Source organism: Propithecus coquereli, unplaced genomic scaffold, assembly GCF_000956105.1.
Source record: "Propithecus coquereli isolate 6110/MARCELLA unplaced genomic scaffold, Pcoq_1.0 Scaffold536, whole genome shotgun sequence".
Lineage (NCBI taxonomy): Eukaryota > Metazoa > Chordata > Mammalia > Primates > Indriidae > Propithecus > Propithecus coquereli.
The window spans coordinates 226,631-240,673 of record NW_012151241.1 but is presented as its reverse complement, the minus strand read 5'-3'; the positions used below and the strand labels follow the sequence as shown (position 1 = coordinate 240,673).

The 14,043-nt window shown below is 41.1% G+C and overlaps 2 protein-coding genes across 2 annotated transcripts in view; one reads left to right on the top strand and one right to left on the bottom strand.

The window, feature by feature from the left end:
- RNMTL1 (RNA methyltransferase like 1) overlaps window positions 1-2,942 on the bottom strand; it is a 7,845-nt gene extending 4,903 nt beyond the window's left edge. The window contains exons 1-2 of the mRNA XM_012657298.1: window positions 2,610-2,942; window positions 2,110-2,354 (exon numbers count right to left, since the gene is read on the bottom strand). Of these exons, the coding sequence (XP_012512752.1) occupies window positions 2,110-2,354; window positions 2,610-2,923 (559 nt within the window). The 5' untranslated portion in view covers window positions 2,924-2,942. The remainder of the gene's footprint in view (window positions 1-2,109; window positions 2,355-2,609) is intronic.
- A 20-nt stretch (window positions 2,943-2,962) lies between these two features.
- Window positions 2,963-12,145, top strand: GLOD4 (glyoxalase domain containing 4). The gene is made up of 8 exons (XM_012657289.1): window positions 2,963-3,138; window positions 5,125-5,174; window positions 6,137-6,257; window positions 7,170-7,314; window positions 10,537-10,673; window positions 11,460-11,546; window positions 11,823-11,936; window positions 12,026-12,145. Exons 1-8 carry the CDS (start codon window positions 3,049-3,051, stop codon window positions 12,143-12,145), a joined length of 864 nt encoding a protein of 287 aa, XP_012512743.1. The 5' UTR covers window positions 2,963-3,048.
- The last annotated feature ends 1,898 nt before the right edge of the window (window positions 12,146-14,043 follow it).

Sequence of the window (14,043 nt, the reverse complement as noted above, 5' to 3'; positions counted from 1 at the left end):
CAATGCAGGCTCCAAGTCCTGGGCTCAAGCAATCCTCTTGCCCCAGCCTCCCAGGTAGCTGGGATTACAGGCATGTACCACCACACCCGGCTAATTTTTTAATTTTTTGTAGAGACAGAGTCTCACTATTATTGCCAGGCTGGTCTCAAACTCCTGGGGTCAAGTGATCCTCCCATCTGGGCCTCCCAAAGTGCTAGGATTTCAGGCATGAGCCACTGTGCCTGGCTGAACATCTTTTCTTAAATGACAATTTGTGATCCTCTTCAGTTAGTTCCTTCATTATGTTTCCTCTTCTCTGAACTGTCTTGTTTCTATAACCTTGGCCCATTTTCCCGCTAGGTTTTTTTTCAATAGTTGTAGGCTTAAATATTTAAGACTTAAGACTTATCTTTCACTGCCCATCTTAAAATTCAAAGTACATTCCTAGGAAAAAAACCTGAATTAAAAAACTTGAATACATCAAAGTAATGACTCCTTTTTCAAATACGCCAGCTCAGAAGCACTATCTTAAGGACGTGCTCTGCAAAATGCGGGGCTGTAGGTGCAGTGAAGGCTAAGTCACTTCTAAGTTCTCATGTTGGAGTCCAAAAGCTTGGGAGTTTTAGAATGGGCACAACTATTTACCTGGTGACCTCTCTGTCCTCAGTCTAATACAAAGGAGTACAAATGGAGCTTGCGGGTACCTGGAAAAAGGAAAACCTTAAGCAGCCTCAGTGAAAAATTCTCTCCTTATTTAATAATCTCTACACTATATCCTCCAGCTTCCAAAATTTTATGGAAAGTATTTAGGGACAAGGGAAAAACTGGAAAAAGGCTATTACAATATTAAAATCAAAATGGTTTTCAGGTATATGAAATTTCTATGGTGTAGATGAAGTTATTTGTGTAGATATAACACATATCCACAATTTTCTTTTTGAATCACAGTGTTTACTGATAGAAGTGATGATGATCTTTTTTTTAGGTCAGGCATCATTCTAAATTTTATACACACACACACACACACACACACACACACAAAGTAATGTCAAATAAAGATTAAATTCCCTTTGGAACATGTTCTCAAGGGACTATACAGTTTTTTAAATTTTACTAGCATTTTGTTGTATATAATTGCTCCAATAAATGGGTTACTGCTTGAAGTTAGAAAATGAATAAAATTGTACTTGTACTGATACACAACACAATGAAAAATTTAGGATTCTTTCCAAAAGACAATGCAGGTAAAAAGCCTAACCCACCAATGGAGGCAATGGAATAGTATTAGACATCTGTGTGCTATAAGAGATCCTACACTTAAGAGTCACAGTTGGCCAAAAGACCATTCAGAAGGGCAAAGAACTTTAGAAGTCCTTTAACTTCTACTTGAATGTCTGTGGTGATGTGAACCCACTACTTACAGAGGCCCTACTTACATCACTGGGTTTTAGAGAATGCCTAAAGTTTGACAGCACTATGCTAGTTTCTATCAATTTCTCCCTTTATCCCCCTCAAGTCTGAAATATAACATAAGGATAAGCTGAATACAAAATTTTTAAAGCCATGAAATGATGAAAGTAGTCATAATGATGAAGGAGGCTACTTAAGTTCAAGATGGGCTGGCCAGTATTAGCACACATGCCCAAAGGGGCACGCACAGTAAAAATCAGTGATGCTTTCACTGAAGGATGGACACTAGAGAGGTGTAGCTAATGAGAGTATGATGACTTGGTGTGAGTAACTCTAGGTCCTTTAGTGCTCCAAGTTCCCCCATTCTAAGGTCCAGTAGCTCTGAGTGTAGGGGCACAGATCCTTGTGACTCATTCGGTTATAGAGACAAGAGACGGTCCCCCAGAATCTCCTTTCCCAGTTACAGTTCTAAGATGGAATCAGTGAGCCCACTATAGGGAATACACATGTACAATTGATATGAGAAGAGCTGGCCTAGACGTTAGAACTTTGAAGATAACTCCACCTCCTTCAACTGTCCCTTACCATTCAAGAGAAACCTCTACACTATTGCCGTTCAGTTCTTAGATCTTAAATATAACTCCAATGTCAAAAAGGTATAAAGAATTTATCTTCCCATATGCAGATAAAAGACTTTCTAAGCACTAATAAACCACTGACCCATTATTCCTTGTGGCATTATTAGGTCGGACCAATCCTTGATATCTTCAAATTTCACTTTAATGAGGCTGACGCCTTTCAGCTTATCGACTGGCAGCTCCTTTATGTATTCCAGACGACTAAAGAAGAAAACTTTCGGCACAGCTCCAGCCTTGAGAGCGTCAGCAATAAGCCGGCGACCTTCCAGGAGGATCTTCCCTTGCTTTTCCCGAAATGGCCTGGACTTAACTATTGTCATTACACTGCTGTGGGTGAAAACAAAAAACAAATAATTACCAACATCCTCGTTACTGAGACACACCTAGTTCTAACGGACTTAAAAAGCTTGGCAGAGGCAGAAACAAATTCCAAAGCAGACACTTATTCTCCTCTCCGTATATAATAAAAACCAGCAGGCTGTACTGGAAAAAGTCCTCCATCAGGAACAGGAGGAGGTTAAGGTCCCGCTGTGAGGCGGGAAGGGAAACAAGAACATTCGACAAGGCTCAGGAACACATCACCTCAGCCTCCTGTCCCCGGAAAAAGCCTTATCGTAGCGAAGCCCCGACTCTTCCCAGGTGCTGGGCGTCTGCGTTGGAGACCCCTGAAGCGTCTGTTTCTGCTGCTGTCCGTGGGAACTGGCCTCGGACGCCGCCTTGCGGGGCTGCTTCGCAGGAGCACGCTTTCTTTCCACCACCTGTCCGGATGGAAACACCACTTTCACGGGGCTCCGCCGCAAGGCTCGGACCCAGCGCCGCGCCTCGAGGTCCCAAGACTGGACCACCGGCAGCAACGGTCTCATGGTAAGCCACACAACCCGCGCCAGCGCCGCCATCTTCCCCGAGCCGTGGCCTCCGTCAGGAGCGCGCGCCGGCGGCGGCCAGTGACGTCACCGGCCCGGTGCTCCATCGGTGGGCGGGGCGGCGCCGAGCGCGTGACGGCTGAGAGGCTGCGGGAGTCATGGCTGCTCGCCGAGCCCTGCACTTCGTGTTCAAAGTGGGAAACCGCTTCCAGACCGCGCGTTTCTATCGGGATATCCTGGGAATGAAGGTGCAGGCTGGGGCAGACTGGGGCTGGCGCGCGAGTCTGGAACGGGCGCCTGAGCCGCCCCTGGCAGAGGGAGGGGAGAAATGGGTGTGCCGGGAACCTCAGCTGGAGGGTGTCCGACCTCAGGCCCAGGACGCCCGGTTGACCCTGCATGGGGTTCAGCTTCAGGAAGCGTTGCGAGTCACAAATTGGGTGAATAGGCCTTTGAAACGGGGCTTACACTTAGTCACCAACTGTGTGCCCACGCACATTCTTTCATTTAAGTTCACTTACAAATATTTATTGAGCCCCGCCCTTGTGGAGCTTACGGTCTACTGCGAGAGACAGTGATTAAAAAGTTATATAATGCTTTTCCAATTAACAGTAACTCAGTTTCTTCCGGTTTGGATCCTTTGATTTACATAATCAGCATATTCAAAGTTCTGCTTCTATCAGGGCTGGTCTCAGTGGTCTCTTTCGGATACTCAATCTCTCTGGGGAAATGCTCCAACTCTCCTTTCAATAATCCAGATCTAAATATGAGGTCAGAGCCCGTCTCCTTTCCAACACCTGGAAGCGGCCTCTCTTCCCAGTCCTGAGAAGCTGTGATGCTGCCAGGAATTACTTGGCTGGAAAAGGCAGGTGAAAGTTTCCGGGGAGTTCCTGATAAGCCAGGGAACACACCAGTGAGGAAGGCTTTACAGGTGTAAGAGCGCAATGTAATGTAGAGACAGTGCAGTAAATGTGGAGTGCAAAAGAAGTTAACTGAATTCGTCAGTCATTTAAAAAATATCTGCTATGTTTCAGGGTACTATGTAGAATTTTGGCAACAAAGGCGTGAATGACCCTGGTATGTGACCTCAGTTAGAGTCATGGTCTGGGTTGGGGTGGGAGTGCAATTTGGATTTGTACATAGCCCACAGTAATGAAGTCAGAATTTTATAAGTGATGGCAGAAATCTGCAAAGTTTTCCTTTATTGTATTTCCTCACTGATCAAAGGATTTTGTGAAGATTAAACACATTATATGCATAGTATTTGACACATAGATAGTATATGAATGTTTGCTACTATTATAAAAATACAAAAGAAGGATTGATTTTCCAACCTGGGTGGTCAGAAAATAATTCATGGAGACCTGGCATACAAGTTGACTTCTATAGACAGGTAGGAGTTCCACAGATAGATGAAGGAGAGGAGTTATCCTAGAAAAACTGAATAGCCAGTACAAAAGTAACACATGTTTGGGAAACCACTAATTTTACATGCCTTTAGCTAAGGTTGCTTAGTTGAAGTTGAGGAGATGGGATATCAGGAGAAATAGGATGGGATTGCTTCTGATAGTATCTTGAATGCTGGGCTAAGGAATTTGTATTTTATGTTGCAGTAAGTAGGGAACTCACGTTTTTGAACAGGGTGGTATTGTGATCAGAGCTGTGCTTCAGAGACATATTTTTATGGTGGTGTTAAGAAAGGAGATCAATAAAGATGATTTTTAATGGCCTGAGAGAAGTGACGGGAGCTTGAACTGGAGCAGTGGTAGTGGAAGTCAAAAAGGAAAATAAAAACTAAGACATTAAGAGCCTACTGTTTACAACGTTCTGCGTTAGATGTTTTAATAAGTTATCCTTTTTCATGATATATCAGGAGACTGAGACTCAGATCCGACTTACTCAATTTAGTAGAGTTACACAACTACTAAGTGACAGATGGAATTCCAAATCAGACTTCTCTAATGTTGAAAGACATACTTTTTCCCCACTACCCAGCACTGCTTCCCAATCTAAATAGATTTCACAACTTGCTTGGTAGCCTAACCCTTGGTGTCAAGCTGTTCTTCCTTACCTCTACTACTTCTAGCCTAGGAAAGGTATAAAGCTCATTCTCTTTTGTTCTTTTACAAGTAGAGCTTACAAATGATAGTATCTGTGTGTTGACATTTTAGCTTGTGTTAAAGATGCTATGAGCAGTACTAGTAAAACTTTACAGTTTATTCTAATTCCCTTACCAGGTTCTGCGGCATGAGGAATTTGAAGAAGGCTGCAAAGCTTCCTGTAATGGGTATGATACCTTGTTTCTTAAAATCTCCTCTAGGCTTTGAATACTGGAGAACAGAAGACAGTTTCTCAAAGTGAGTACAAGGCAGTGGAATAAAAAAAAATGAGGCAATAAATTAGAGAGGCAATTTCAAGAACATTGGGAAAACATACTCAGTTTCTCTATATTGTCATACAACACTCATGACACAACAAGCGGTCCTCCAAGTCTCTGAATACCAGCTGGGTGTCCTGTTACTTAATTCAGTTCTGACGCTACATAGAATTAGTGTTAGATCCCACAAGTTAAGCGCTCAGTCTCCTACAAAACTGGCCCCTCTTCAGATGCCAGTCACAAGTCTGGACCTCCCGATTTCTGACAGGGGTTCCCACACCCCCTCCTCGGGTTTGATAATTTGCTGCTAAGTCACCCATTAGCGTATGCTCAGATATGATTGAAAGGGGCTCATTGTGAATAATGAAAGACGTTCTTGTAATTCAGGAAATTCCAAGAGTTTTAGGAGCTTTGTGGCAGGAACCAGGGACTAAGACCAAATATATTTCATATTAATCACAAACACAAATGAATATATGCCGTGGATGAAGCAATGGCTATCGAGTATCTTTTAAGTTTAGTAGCCATAGCAAGTTGGGAAATTCTAAGGCCTGTTGGGAATTGCGTGCTTGTTGATTGATATGCAAAGAAATAAACTAAGGTCAGATTGGAGAATTGTTTTTAGGATTCCATTCTGTGCATTAAAGAAAAGGTAAAAGAATTTTTTCCCCAGGTAAATGCCAAATGGATGGTATTTGGAGCTTGAGCACCCATGAGCACTGTCCACAGGTTCTTTCAGCACCATCTGAAATTATCTCATCTTTATGAGTACTTCTAGAATGAGAATGGACTGCCCACCTTTCTGTGCCCAGGGGGTGGCCTGAGGCAGATTTTGTCTGTGGTTACTGAGTGCATTTACTTTCATTTTCTAGGCCTTATGATGGGAGATGGAGTAAAACAATGGTGGGATTTGGGCCTGAGGATGATCATTTTGTTGTAGAACTGACTTACAATTATGGCATCGGAGACTACAAGCTTGGCAATGACTTCATGGTAAATATCATTTTTTTCTAGCAGGTTTTTGGCTAGGATAGATGGTTGGTTTTAATTTTCAGGGTGGTAAGGGTGTGTGTCAATGAGGAGGTGACATTTGAACACAGTCTTAAAGGAGGCAAAGAGGTTAGCCATATGGGTATCTGGGGCAAGAGCAGTCCAGACAGAGAGTAGCCTGTGCAGAAGCCCTCAAGTAGCACCTGGCATGTTCCAGAAAATGCAAGGAAGCCAGTGTGGCTGGACTAGAGAGAGCAAGGGGAAAGTGGTAGGAGGTGGGGGCAGAAGTGGCATAGGGTGAGATTGTGTTGGGCCTTTTAGGTCATAGTAAGCCATCCCTGAGGGAAATGAAGGGCTGTGGGAGAATTTTGAGCAGAGGAAAAACAGGTCTGGTGACTGTCTTGAGAATAGACCTATAGAATGTGTTTGGAAAGTTTACTTTGGCTGCAGAAGTGGACGATGGCTTGACAAGACTAGAGGCAGAAAGGCTGTTAGAAAAATCCAAGCCAGAAACCAAGCTGGTCTTTCATCTGAAGACATAGGTGTACATTTCTAGCTACTTTGATTAAATTTAAGATTTTTTTTTGTTGGATAAGCAAAAGCAAGTCATCTTAAATAGGTAGCTGACAGGCCAAGGTAAGACCAAGATTTCTCTGGCAAGAGCTTTAAAATTAGAAGAGGTTATCTTTGGTATTAAATGAATCGGACTTCACTGGCATTTGAATTTCTGTCCTATGATTCATGAAGGTCTGGATTTTTGTGGGAGAAAACATGCAAAACCTATTTTAAGATCACTAGAAGAAAATTTTGAATGCCAATGAAATCTTAGGTGATTTGACCTAAAGGCAGTGGAGTATGGGCTCATTATCATGTTCTATAAAAGATCTGTTGTGATGATACTATTGTTTGTTATAGGGTATCACCCTCGCTTCTAGCCAGGCTGTCAGCAATGCCAGGAAACTGCAGTGGCCACTCAGTGAAGTTGCAGAAGGTATTTTTGAAACTGAGGCCCCAGGAGGATATAAGTTCTATTTGCAGAATCACAATCTACCTCAGTCAGGTAATTATATCAGGACTAGTAAAAGCCTCTGTTTAAAGGCATCTTCGATGGAAGGAGAGAGGGAGCTGCATTTCTTTCTGTTGTAGAGTCTTTCTATATTGATATGACATATGACTTCCCAAGCAGTGTTTTTATTATGCCTGTTCTCTGAGAAAGCATATTCTCATATTAGAAATTTAGAACGTAACTACAGGGGATCTAGACTGGTTCTATTCTACTGGTAATGTATTGATTTAGGATTCTTTCAGCTGCAAATAACAGAAAATCCAACTAGTTTGAACAATTTGAAAATTTCTTAGCTCACAGAGCAAGTATTCTATAGGTAGGAAAGCTTTCAGGGTTAGTTGATTCAGTAGCTCAGCAATGGCATCAAGAACCCAAATTTTCTTTCTATATTCTGTTGTCCTTGGGATACTTTTCCTAGAGCGTATCCCCTCATGGTGGCAGGATGGCTGCCAGTAGCAATTGGCTCCCACATTCACATCTGGTAGGACAGGGAAAGACCAACTTCTTATTGCTCCTTTTAAGAGCAGAGGAAAACTTTCCTAGAAACTTCCAGTAAACTTCCTTGTCAGATGTGGTACACTGTGCCTGCTCCTGAATCAATCCCTAGCAAGACAAATAGGATTATCCCTAAACCAGTTGGCCATGCCCTTTGAGCCAGGTTAGTTTCCCCAACACTTGAGTGAGTGAAGGAATGGAAGTGAGGAGCCCACCACGCTGACTCTGCACAGACTAAGAAAGAAGCTTTGCAAGGTGTGGTTTGTTTACTGCAGAAGCAGCCTCATTCCTGCAAATTCAACTACCTGCCCCACCAAAACAGAAGCAAAAAAGGGGGAAACTACTGGTGACGAGCAAGGGCAGTTCTGCCTGCCATTTCACTTTTTGAATGTACACCTACAAGTGGACCTGAGAAGAGAGCATATAAATTCTCTTTCCCCCAGTGGTCTGCCTCAGGTCCCAAAGGCCCGTCATGCTGAGTCTGATTATAGCATTTAATGCTATTTGTTCTTCATCTTGTGCTAAGCAAAAGAAAGACCATTCCAGTGTGAGAGGTCAGACTGGCTGTGTGGGACTTATTGAGAGATGATATTTCTGTACTTTACTGGTGATTGAAAGGATTTTTATGGTTATTTTTGTTGATAGGTGATTGTTGCTTTATATACTGACTTAACACTTAACTCCTGCAACTAACTCCACTGTAAATTTTTTTTTCTCTAGTCTTAGTCATATTTCAGTACTTAACAGAGAGCCCCACAAACCTAAGATGTTTTTGTCCTTCGAAATAGTAGTACCTTTTCAGCATTAATTTCTGATTGGTAAGGTAGTCAGTTCTGTCTGTCTAGCTGGCATTTAGCCTGCCTTTGAATTACTTGCTCTTGTGCAGTTTCACCCACTTGTTACCATTCCTGTCCTATATCCCTTCAGGCTCTGAGTCAGTTGGGATTTGTTGATTTTGAAATTAATGGAGAGCATGAAAATTGAGTCTACCAGGCATAGGCACTCGTGAGAAACACTTGTCTTAGTCACGGTATTGGAATTCTAGCAAACAGGACTGAGGCAGTGAAAACCAGAGAAAAACGTATTGAATTTATCATAGTCAGATGCAGATGTGGAACAGCTCTTCAGAAAGTCACTTTATAATAATACAAAAAGTTTCCAATAATGTTAGTAGTTTTAATATAACTTTTATTCTTTTTACAAAATAATAGATTTTTCCTTACATAAACAGATAAGCAAAAGAAAAGAAAAGAAAGTAGAAAACAGTACCCTCCCCCAACCTATCCAGAGGTAACCACTGTTAACATTTTAGAGTATATCTTTCCAACCTTTTTTTTTGAGACAGAGTTTTGCTCTGTTGCCCGGACTAGAGTGCCGTGGCATCAGCCTAGCTCACAGCAATCTCAGACTCCTGGGCTCAAGCGATCCTCCTGCCTCAGCCTCCCAAGTGGCTGGAACTACAGGCATGTGCCACCACGCCCGGCTAATTTTTATATATATGTATTTTTTTAGTTGTCCAGATCATTTCTTTCTATTTTTTAGTAGAGACGGGGTCTCGCTCTTGCTGGTCTTGAACTCCTGACCTTGAGTGATCCACTCGCCTCGGCCTCCAGGAGTGCTAGGATTACAGGCATGAGCCACCACGCCCAGCCTATCTTTCCAATCTTTTATTTAAAAAAAATATAATTAAGTATATACATCTCTTTGTATTCCATTGTAGGAATTCCATTGTGTTATTAACATTGTAGGAAGATAAACAATTCTCTGTTGTTGGGTATTTATGTTGTTCCTAGTGTTTCATTGTTCTAAGCAATGCTGTGATGAATGTCTTTGTGATAAAAGCCCTTCATACATCCACAATTACTTCTTGAATTGCTGAAAATAGACTTGCTCTTTCAAAAGCGATGAACATTTTTAAGGCTTTTGGTACATTCTGTCAAATTGTTGCCCAGAAACATCCTAATTTATACTGTACCAGTATTATATTAGATTATGATTTCTACCCACCCCCGTACTAATACAGTTAATATTGTGAACTTTTAAAATTATTTGGGATTAGATAACAAAATATTTTATTTGAATTCTAATTTCTTTGATTATTTGTGAGGTTGAATGTTTTTTCATATGTTCATTGATCATTCCGATTCCTTTTGTGGATACTGCTTTGTGCCTTTTGCCTCTTTTTCGTAGATGTTCATCTTTTTCCTGTTAATATTTAAAGGTGATTTACATATTAAGGATTTTTTTATCCTATATGTTGCAATTTTTTTTTCTATTTTGTTGTTTACTCTTTAATTTTGATTATAATTCTTTTTTTTGGTGGTTTTTGTCTAGGAGTTTTCCGTAATTGACCTAGGAGACTTTTTTTTCTTCATAGTTTTTCTATCTTTGGAGTCAGGTTTAAAGAAAAATCTTGCTCCTGCCAAAATTGCATAAATAATCATCTCTATCTAATATTTTCATGGTTTCATTCTATAAACTTAATCCTTTAACCCATCGGGAATGTATTTTGTCATTTAGTTCAAAGGTGTAACTTTTTCCTACCAAATGGTGAGCCAGTTATCTCAGTGCCATTTATTGAATAATGTTGTCTTTCCTACTGTCTTAAAATCCCTTTCTTACCATAAACTAAATTCTTATATATACATGAGCCTGTTTTGGTCTTTCTATTGTATTCCACTGAACTGACCTATCTATTCTTGCTATTTTATTATCCAACAGATCCTGTATTAAAAGTAACTCTAACAGTGTCTGATCTTCAGAAGTCCTTGAACTACTGGTCTAATCTACTGGGAATGAAAATTTATGAAAAAGATGAAGAGAAGCAAAGGGCTTTGCTGGGCTATGCTGATAACCAGGTAAACAATCTTGGAGAGAAATAACTAACCTGTTACTCTGAGTTTGGCTTATAAATGAGGTTAAAATGAAGTTTGTTCGCATACTTTCTTCAGTGATTCAACATTTATACAGATAAACAGAAAGAAGAAAATAAAAATTAGTGATTACGTCACCACCCAGATAGTACCTTTGTTTATATTTGGGGATATATTCTTTCAGAAGTGGAATTACTTAATCAGAAGAGATGTAGACAACATTTAATGCATGCTGTATTTTCATTTTTTAAAACAATAACCTAGTATTTGAACATGATTTAGTCTTTGCACTTTGACCCAACAATTCTCCTAGGAAATGTTTTACGTATATACTCAACATACTTACGCATAAAGACGTGTGTACAAGGTTATCTGTTGCAGCATTGTTTGTAATAGGAAAATATAAGGAAATCAGTATCCTATGGATTAGAGGAATATTTCAGTAATTTATGGTTCATTCATAGAATGGATTACTATATAGCTATCAAAGAGACTGAGGCAAGTTTTATGTACTGATATGATAATAGTAAGTGGAAGAAAACAAGGAACAGAATAATTTTTAAATTGTTCTGTTTGTGTAAAAAGACATATGCATGCGTTGTGTCTGGAAGGATACACAGGAAACTGCTGACTAGTTCTCTCTGGGGTGATAGCAGGAGAGAGACTTAGTTTTTACTTTATTCCTTTAGTCTACTGCTTGGATTTTTTTTTTTTTTTTACTTCATACTTGTATAACCTGTTTCAAAAAACAAACCTACTTTCTGATTTCAGTGTAAGCTGGAGCTACAGGGCATCAAGGGTGCAGTTGATCATGCAGCAGCGTTTGGAAGAATTGCCTTTTCTTGCCCCCAAAAGGAGGTAATGTTTGATACCAGATCTTTTGTTTAAGCTCTGTGACTAGCTAGGTCAATCCAACTAAAAGCTTGCCCTTTCTCCCTTCTTGAGGTTCATTCTGATTGTGGCTTTGGTATCAAGTTCAACAGTTGTTTCAAGAGCGGCTGAGATAATAAAATCAAACAGGTGGCGCCTTGGTTCTTTCTGGCTGATCTGATACTCCTCTAGAGCTGATGAAGGCCATGCCATAAGAGTACTTCGTGACCCCTTTACCCACTTTGCCTCTGTGTTTTCCTCAAGTTGCCAGGCTTGGAAGACTTGATGAAAAGGGAGAACCAGAAGATTCTTACTCCTCTGGTGAGCCTGGATACCCCAGGGAAAGCAACAGTGCAAGTGGTCATTCTGGCTGACCCTGTAAGTATTACTCAGGAAGGGGACAGGCTGTACCGGGCTTTCTTTGGAGATGTCTTTTTGCCAAATTTCTTTTCTCTTTATTGATGTAGGATGGACATGAAATTTGCTTTGTTGGGGATGAAGCATTTCGAGAACTTTCTAAGATGGATCCAGAGGGAAGCAAATTGTTAGATGATGTGAGTCTCATTTCTAAATTGACATCACCATAGGCCTGAGGGGGATGGCATTAAGTGTATATGGGGAAGGGCCAAAGCATCAGGGTCCAGGTTCTTACTGTAAGAACCATGTCCTTTTGCTGTTGGGTGACTTTTGAGCCAAGGACCTATGTCTTCATTGCCACCTATGTGACCCCTTATCTGGACTCAGCATTTGTGCCTTCCTGCTGCCTCAGGCTGCCATGGGAACCACTGCTCCTGTATACATCATTATTTTGCTCAGTGAATGGAAATGCCTGGATACCACCCCCTCTCACTTCTGGAGCTCTTTTGGTCATCTCCTCTCCATTTGACAGTATTGGTGTCTTCCTTTCTAGTAAATTGTTCTCATCAGTATACAAACAAGCTCCAATAGCTCTTATCTTTCACAAACCTTTTATTGGCCCCATGTGTCTTCTCCAGATTTCTTCTTTTAAAAATCTGACAACAGGGGCCAGGCGCGGTGGCTCATGCTTGTAATCCTAGCACTCTGGGAGGCCGAAGCAGGCGGATTGTTTGAGCTCAGGAGTTCGAGACCAGCCTGAGCAAGAGTGAGACCCCGTCTCTACCAAAAAAAAATAGAAAGAAATTAATTGGACAGCTAAAAATACATAGAAAAAAAATTAGCCGGGCATGGTGGCGCATGCCTGTAGTCCCAGCTACTTGGGAGGCTGAGGCAGTAGGATTGCTTGAGCCCAGGAGTCTGAGGTTGCTGTGAGCTAGGCTGACACCACGGCACTCACTCTAGCCCAGGCAACAAAGTGAGACACTGTCTCAAAAAAAAATAATAATAAAAAATAAATCTGACAACACACTGCTTCTACTTTGTACCTCCTGTTTACAATTCAGTCTGTTCTTCACAGGCTAAGTGCTCATGTTGATGTCATCAATGCCCAGCGCCCTCCATCTTGCCAAATCCAGCAACTACTTTTAATTTCTCATCAGACTCGCTCAGAAGCATTCAAAGCAGTCATTCATTGTTGGATCCCAGCTTCCAACACAGACTTGGCATGCAGACATTCTGAGAATACTTCGTTGAATGAGTAAAGGAATAAATCAGTCTACCCTGGTTCTGTCACTTAATATCGGTGACTGATCTTAAGAGATTTCCCTAGATTCTCTGAACTTTAGTCTCCTTATCTAAAAATTTGAGAACATAAGAGTATCTACCTCATAAAATTTTTGTGGTTTATAGATCTTGGCAAACTGCTGACATAATAGCAGGTGCTCGATTAATATTAATTAAAGCAGGAAATGTGTAGAAAATACAGGCTTTATGAATGTTATCATGGAGGAAAATAGAATCTCAGTCATTGTCTCAGCTGGCAAATTTGCTAGACTTTTTCCTTCTCACTCTTTCATACCATTGATGAACTTCCTCCTCCTTTGAGCTCTCTTCTCCTTTAGTGTTAGAGACCCTGCCATTTCCTTATCTTTCTGACAACTTCTCTTCAGTCGTGGGCACCTCTTTCTGTATCTAATCACAAAATGCTTTTTACCCACAGTCCCACTTTGGCTGTCTTTTATTCTCATTCTGCATTCTTCCTTTACTCCGAGGAGAAGTTACCTGCTACTCTGGTTACCTCTGCTCTGAACTGCCACCATCATCAGATTTCTGCCTTCCTAATTTCTAGTTCCTCACTCCTTCCTGAGCTCCAGGCATGTAGTTGTTGACAAGGCATAACTTAAGTAGAATTTAAATGTGTCTTGACAGCTGTAGATACTCATACAGCCACTACTTAAAACAAAGCGTAGACCACTTTTATTATTGCAGAAGTTTCCTCTGCCCATTGCCAATTAGTTTGCACCCCCATGTCTCAGAGGCAACTACCATTCTGATTTCTGTCACTGCAGCCTTGTTTTCTTTGTCCTCGGACTTCATACAGATGGAATCACTCTGTAGGTATTCTTTT

What these genes read in the sequence shown, in the direction of transcription:
- GLOD4 (XM_012657289.1), top strand. Translation starts at nt 3,049, where the DNA reads ATGGCTGCTCGCCGAGCCCTGCACTTCGTGTTCAAAGTGGGAAACCGC. An exon ending in TGCAAAGCTTCCTGTAATGG is followed by an intron (nt 5,175 to 6,136) that starts GTATGATACCTT and finishes TTCATTTTCTAG; the next exon opens with GCCTTATGATGGGAGATGGA. An exon ending in TGGGCTATGCTGATAACCAG is followed by an intron (nt 10,674 to 11,459) that starts GTAAACAATCTT and finishes TTCTGATTTCAG; the next exon opens with TGTAAGCTGGAGCTACAGGG.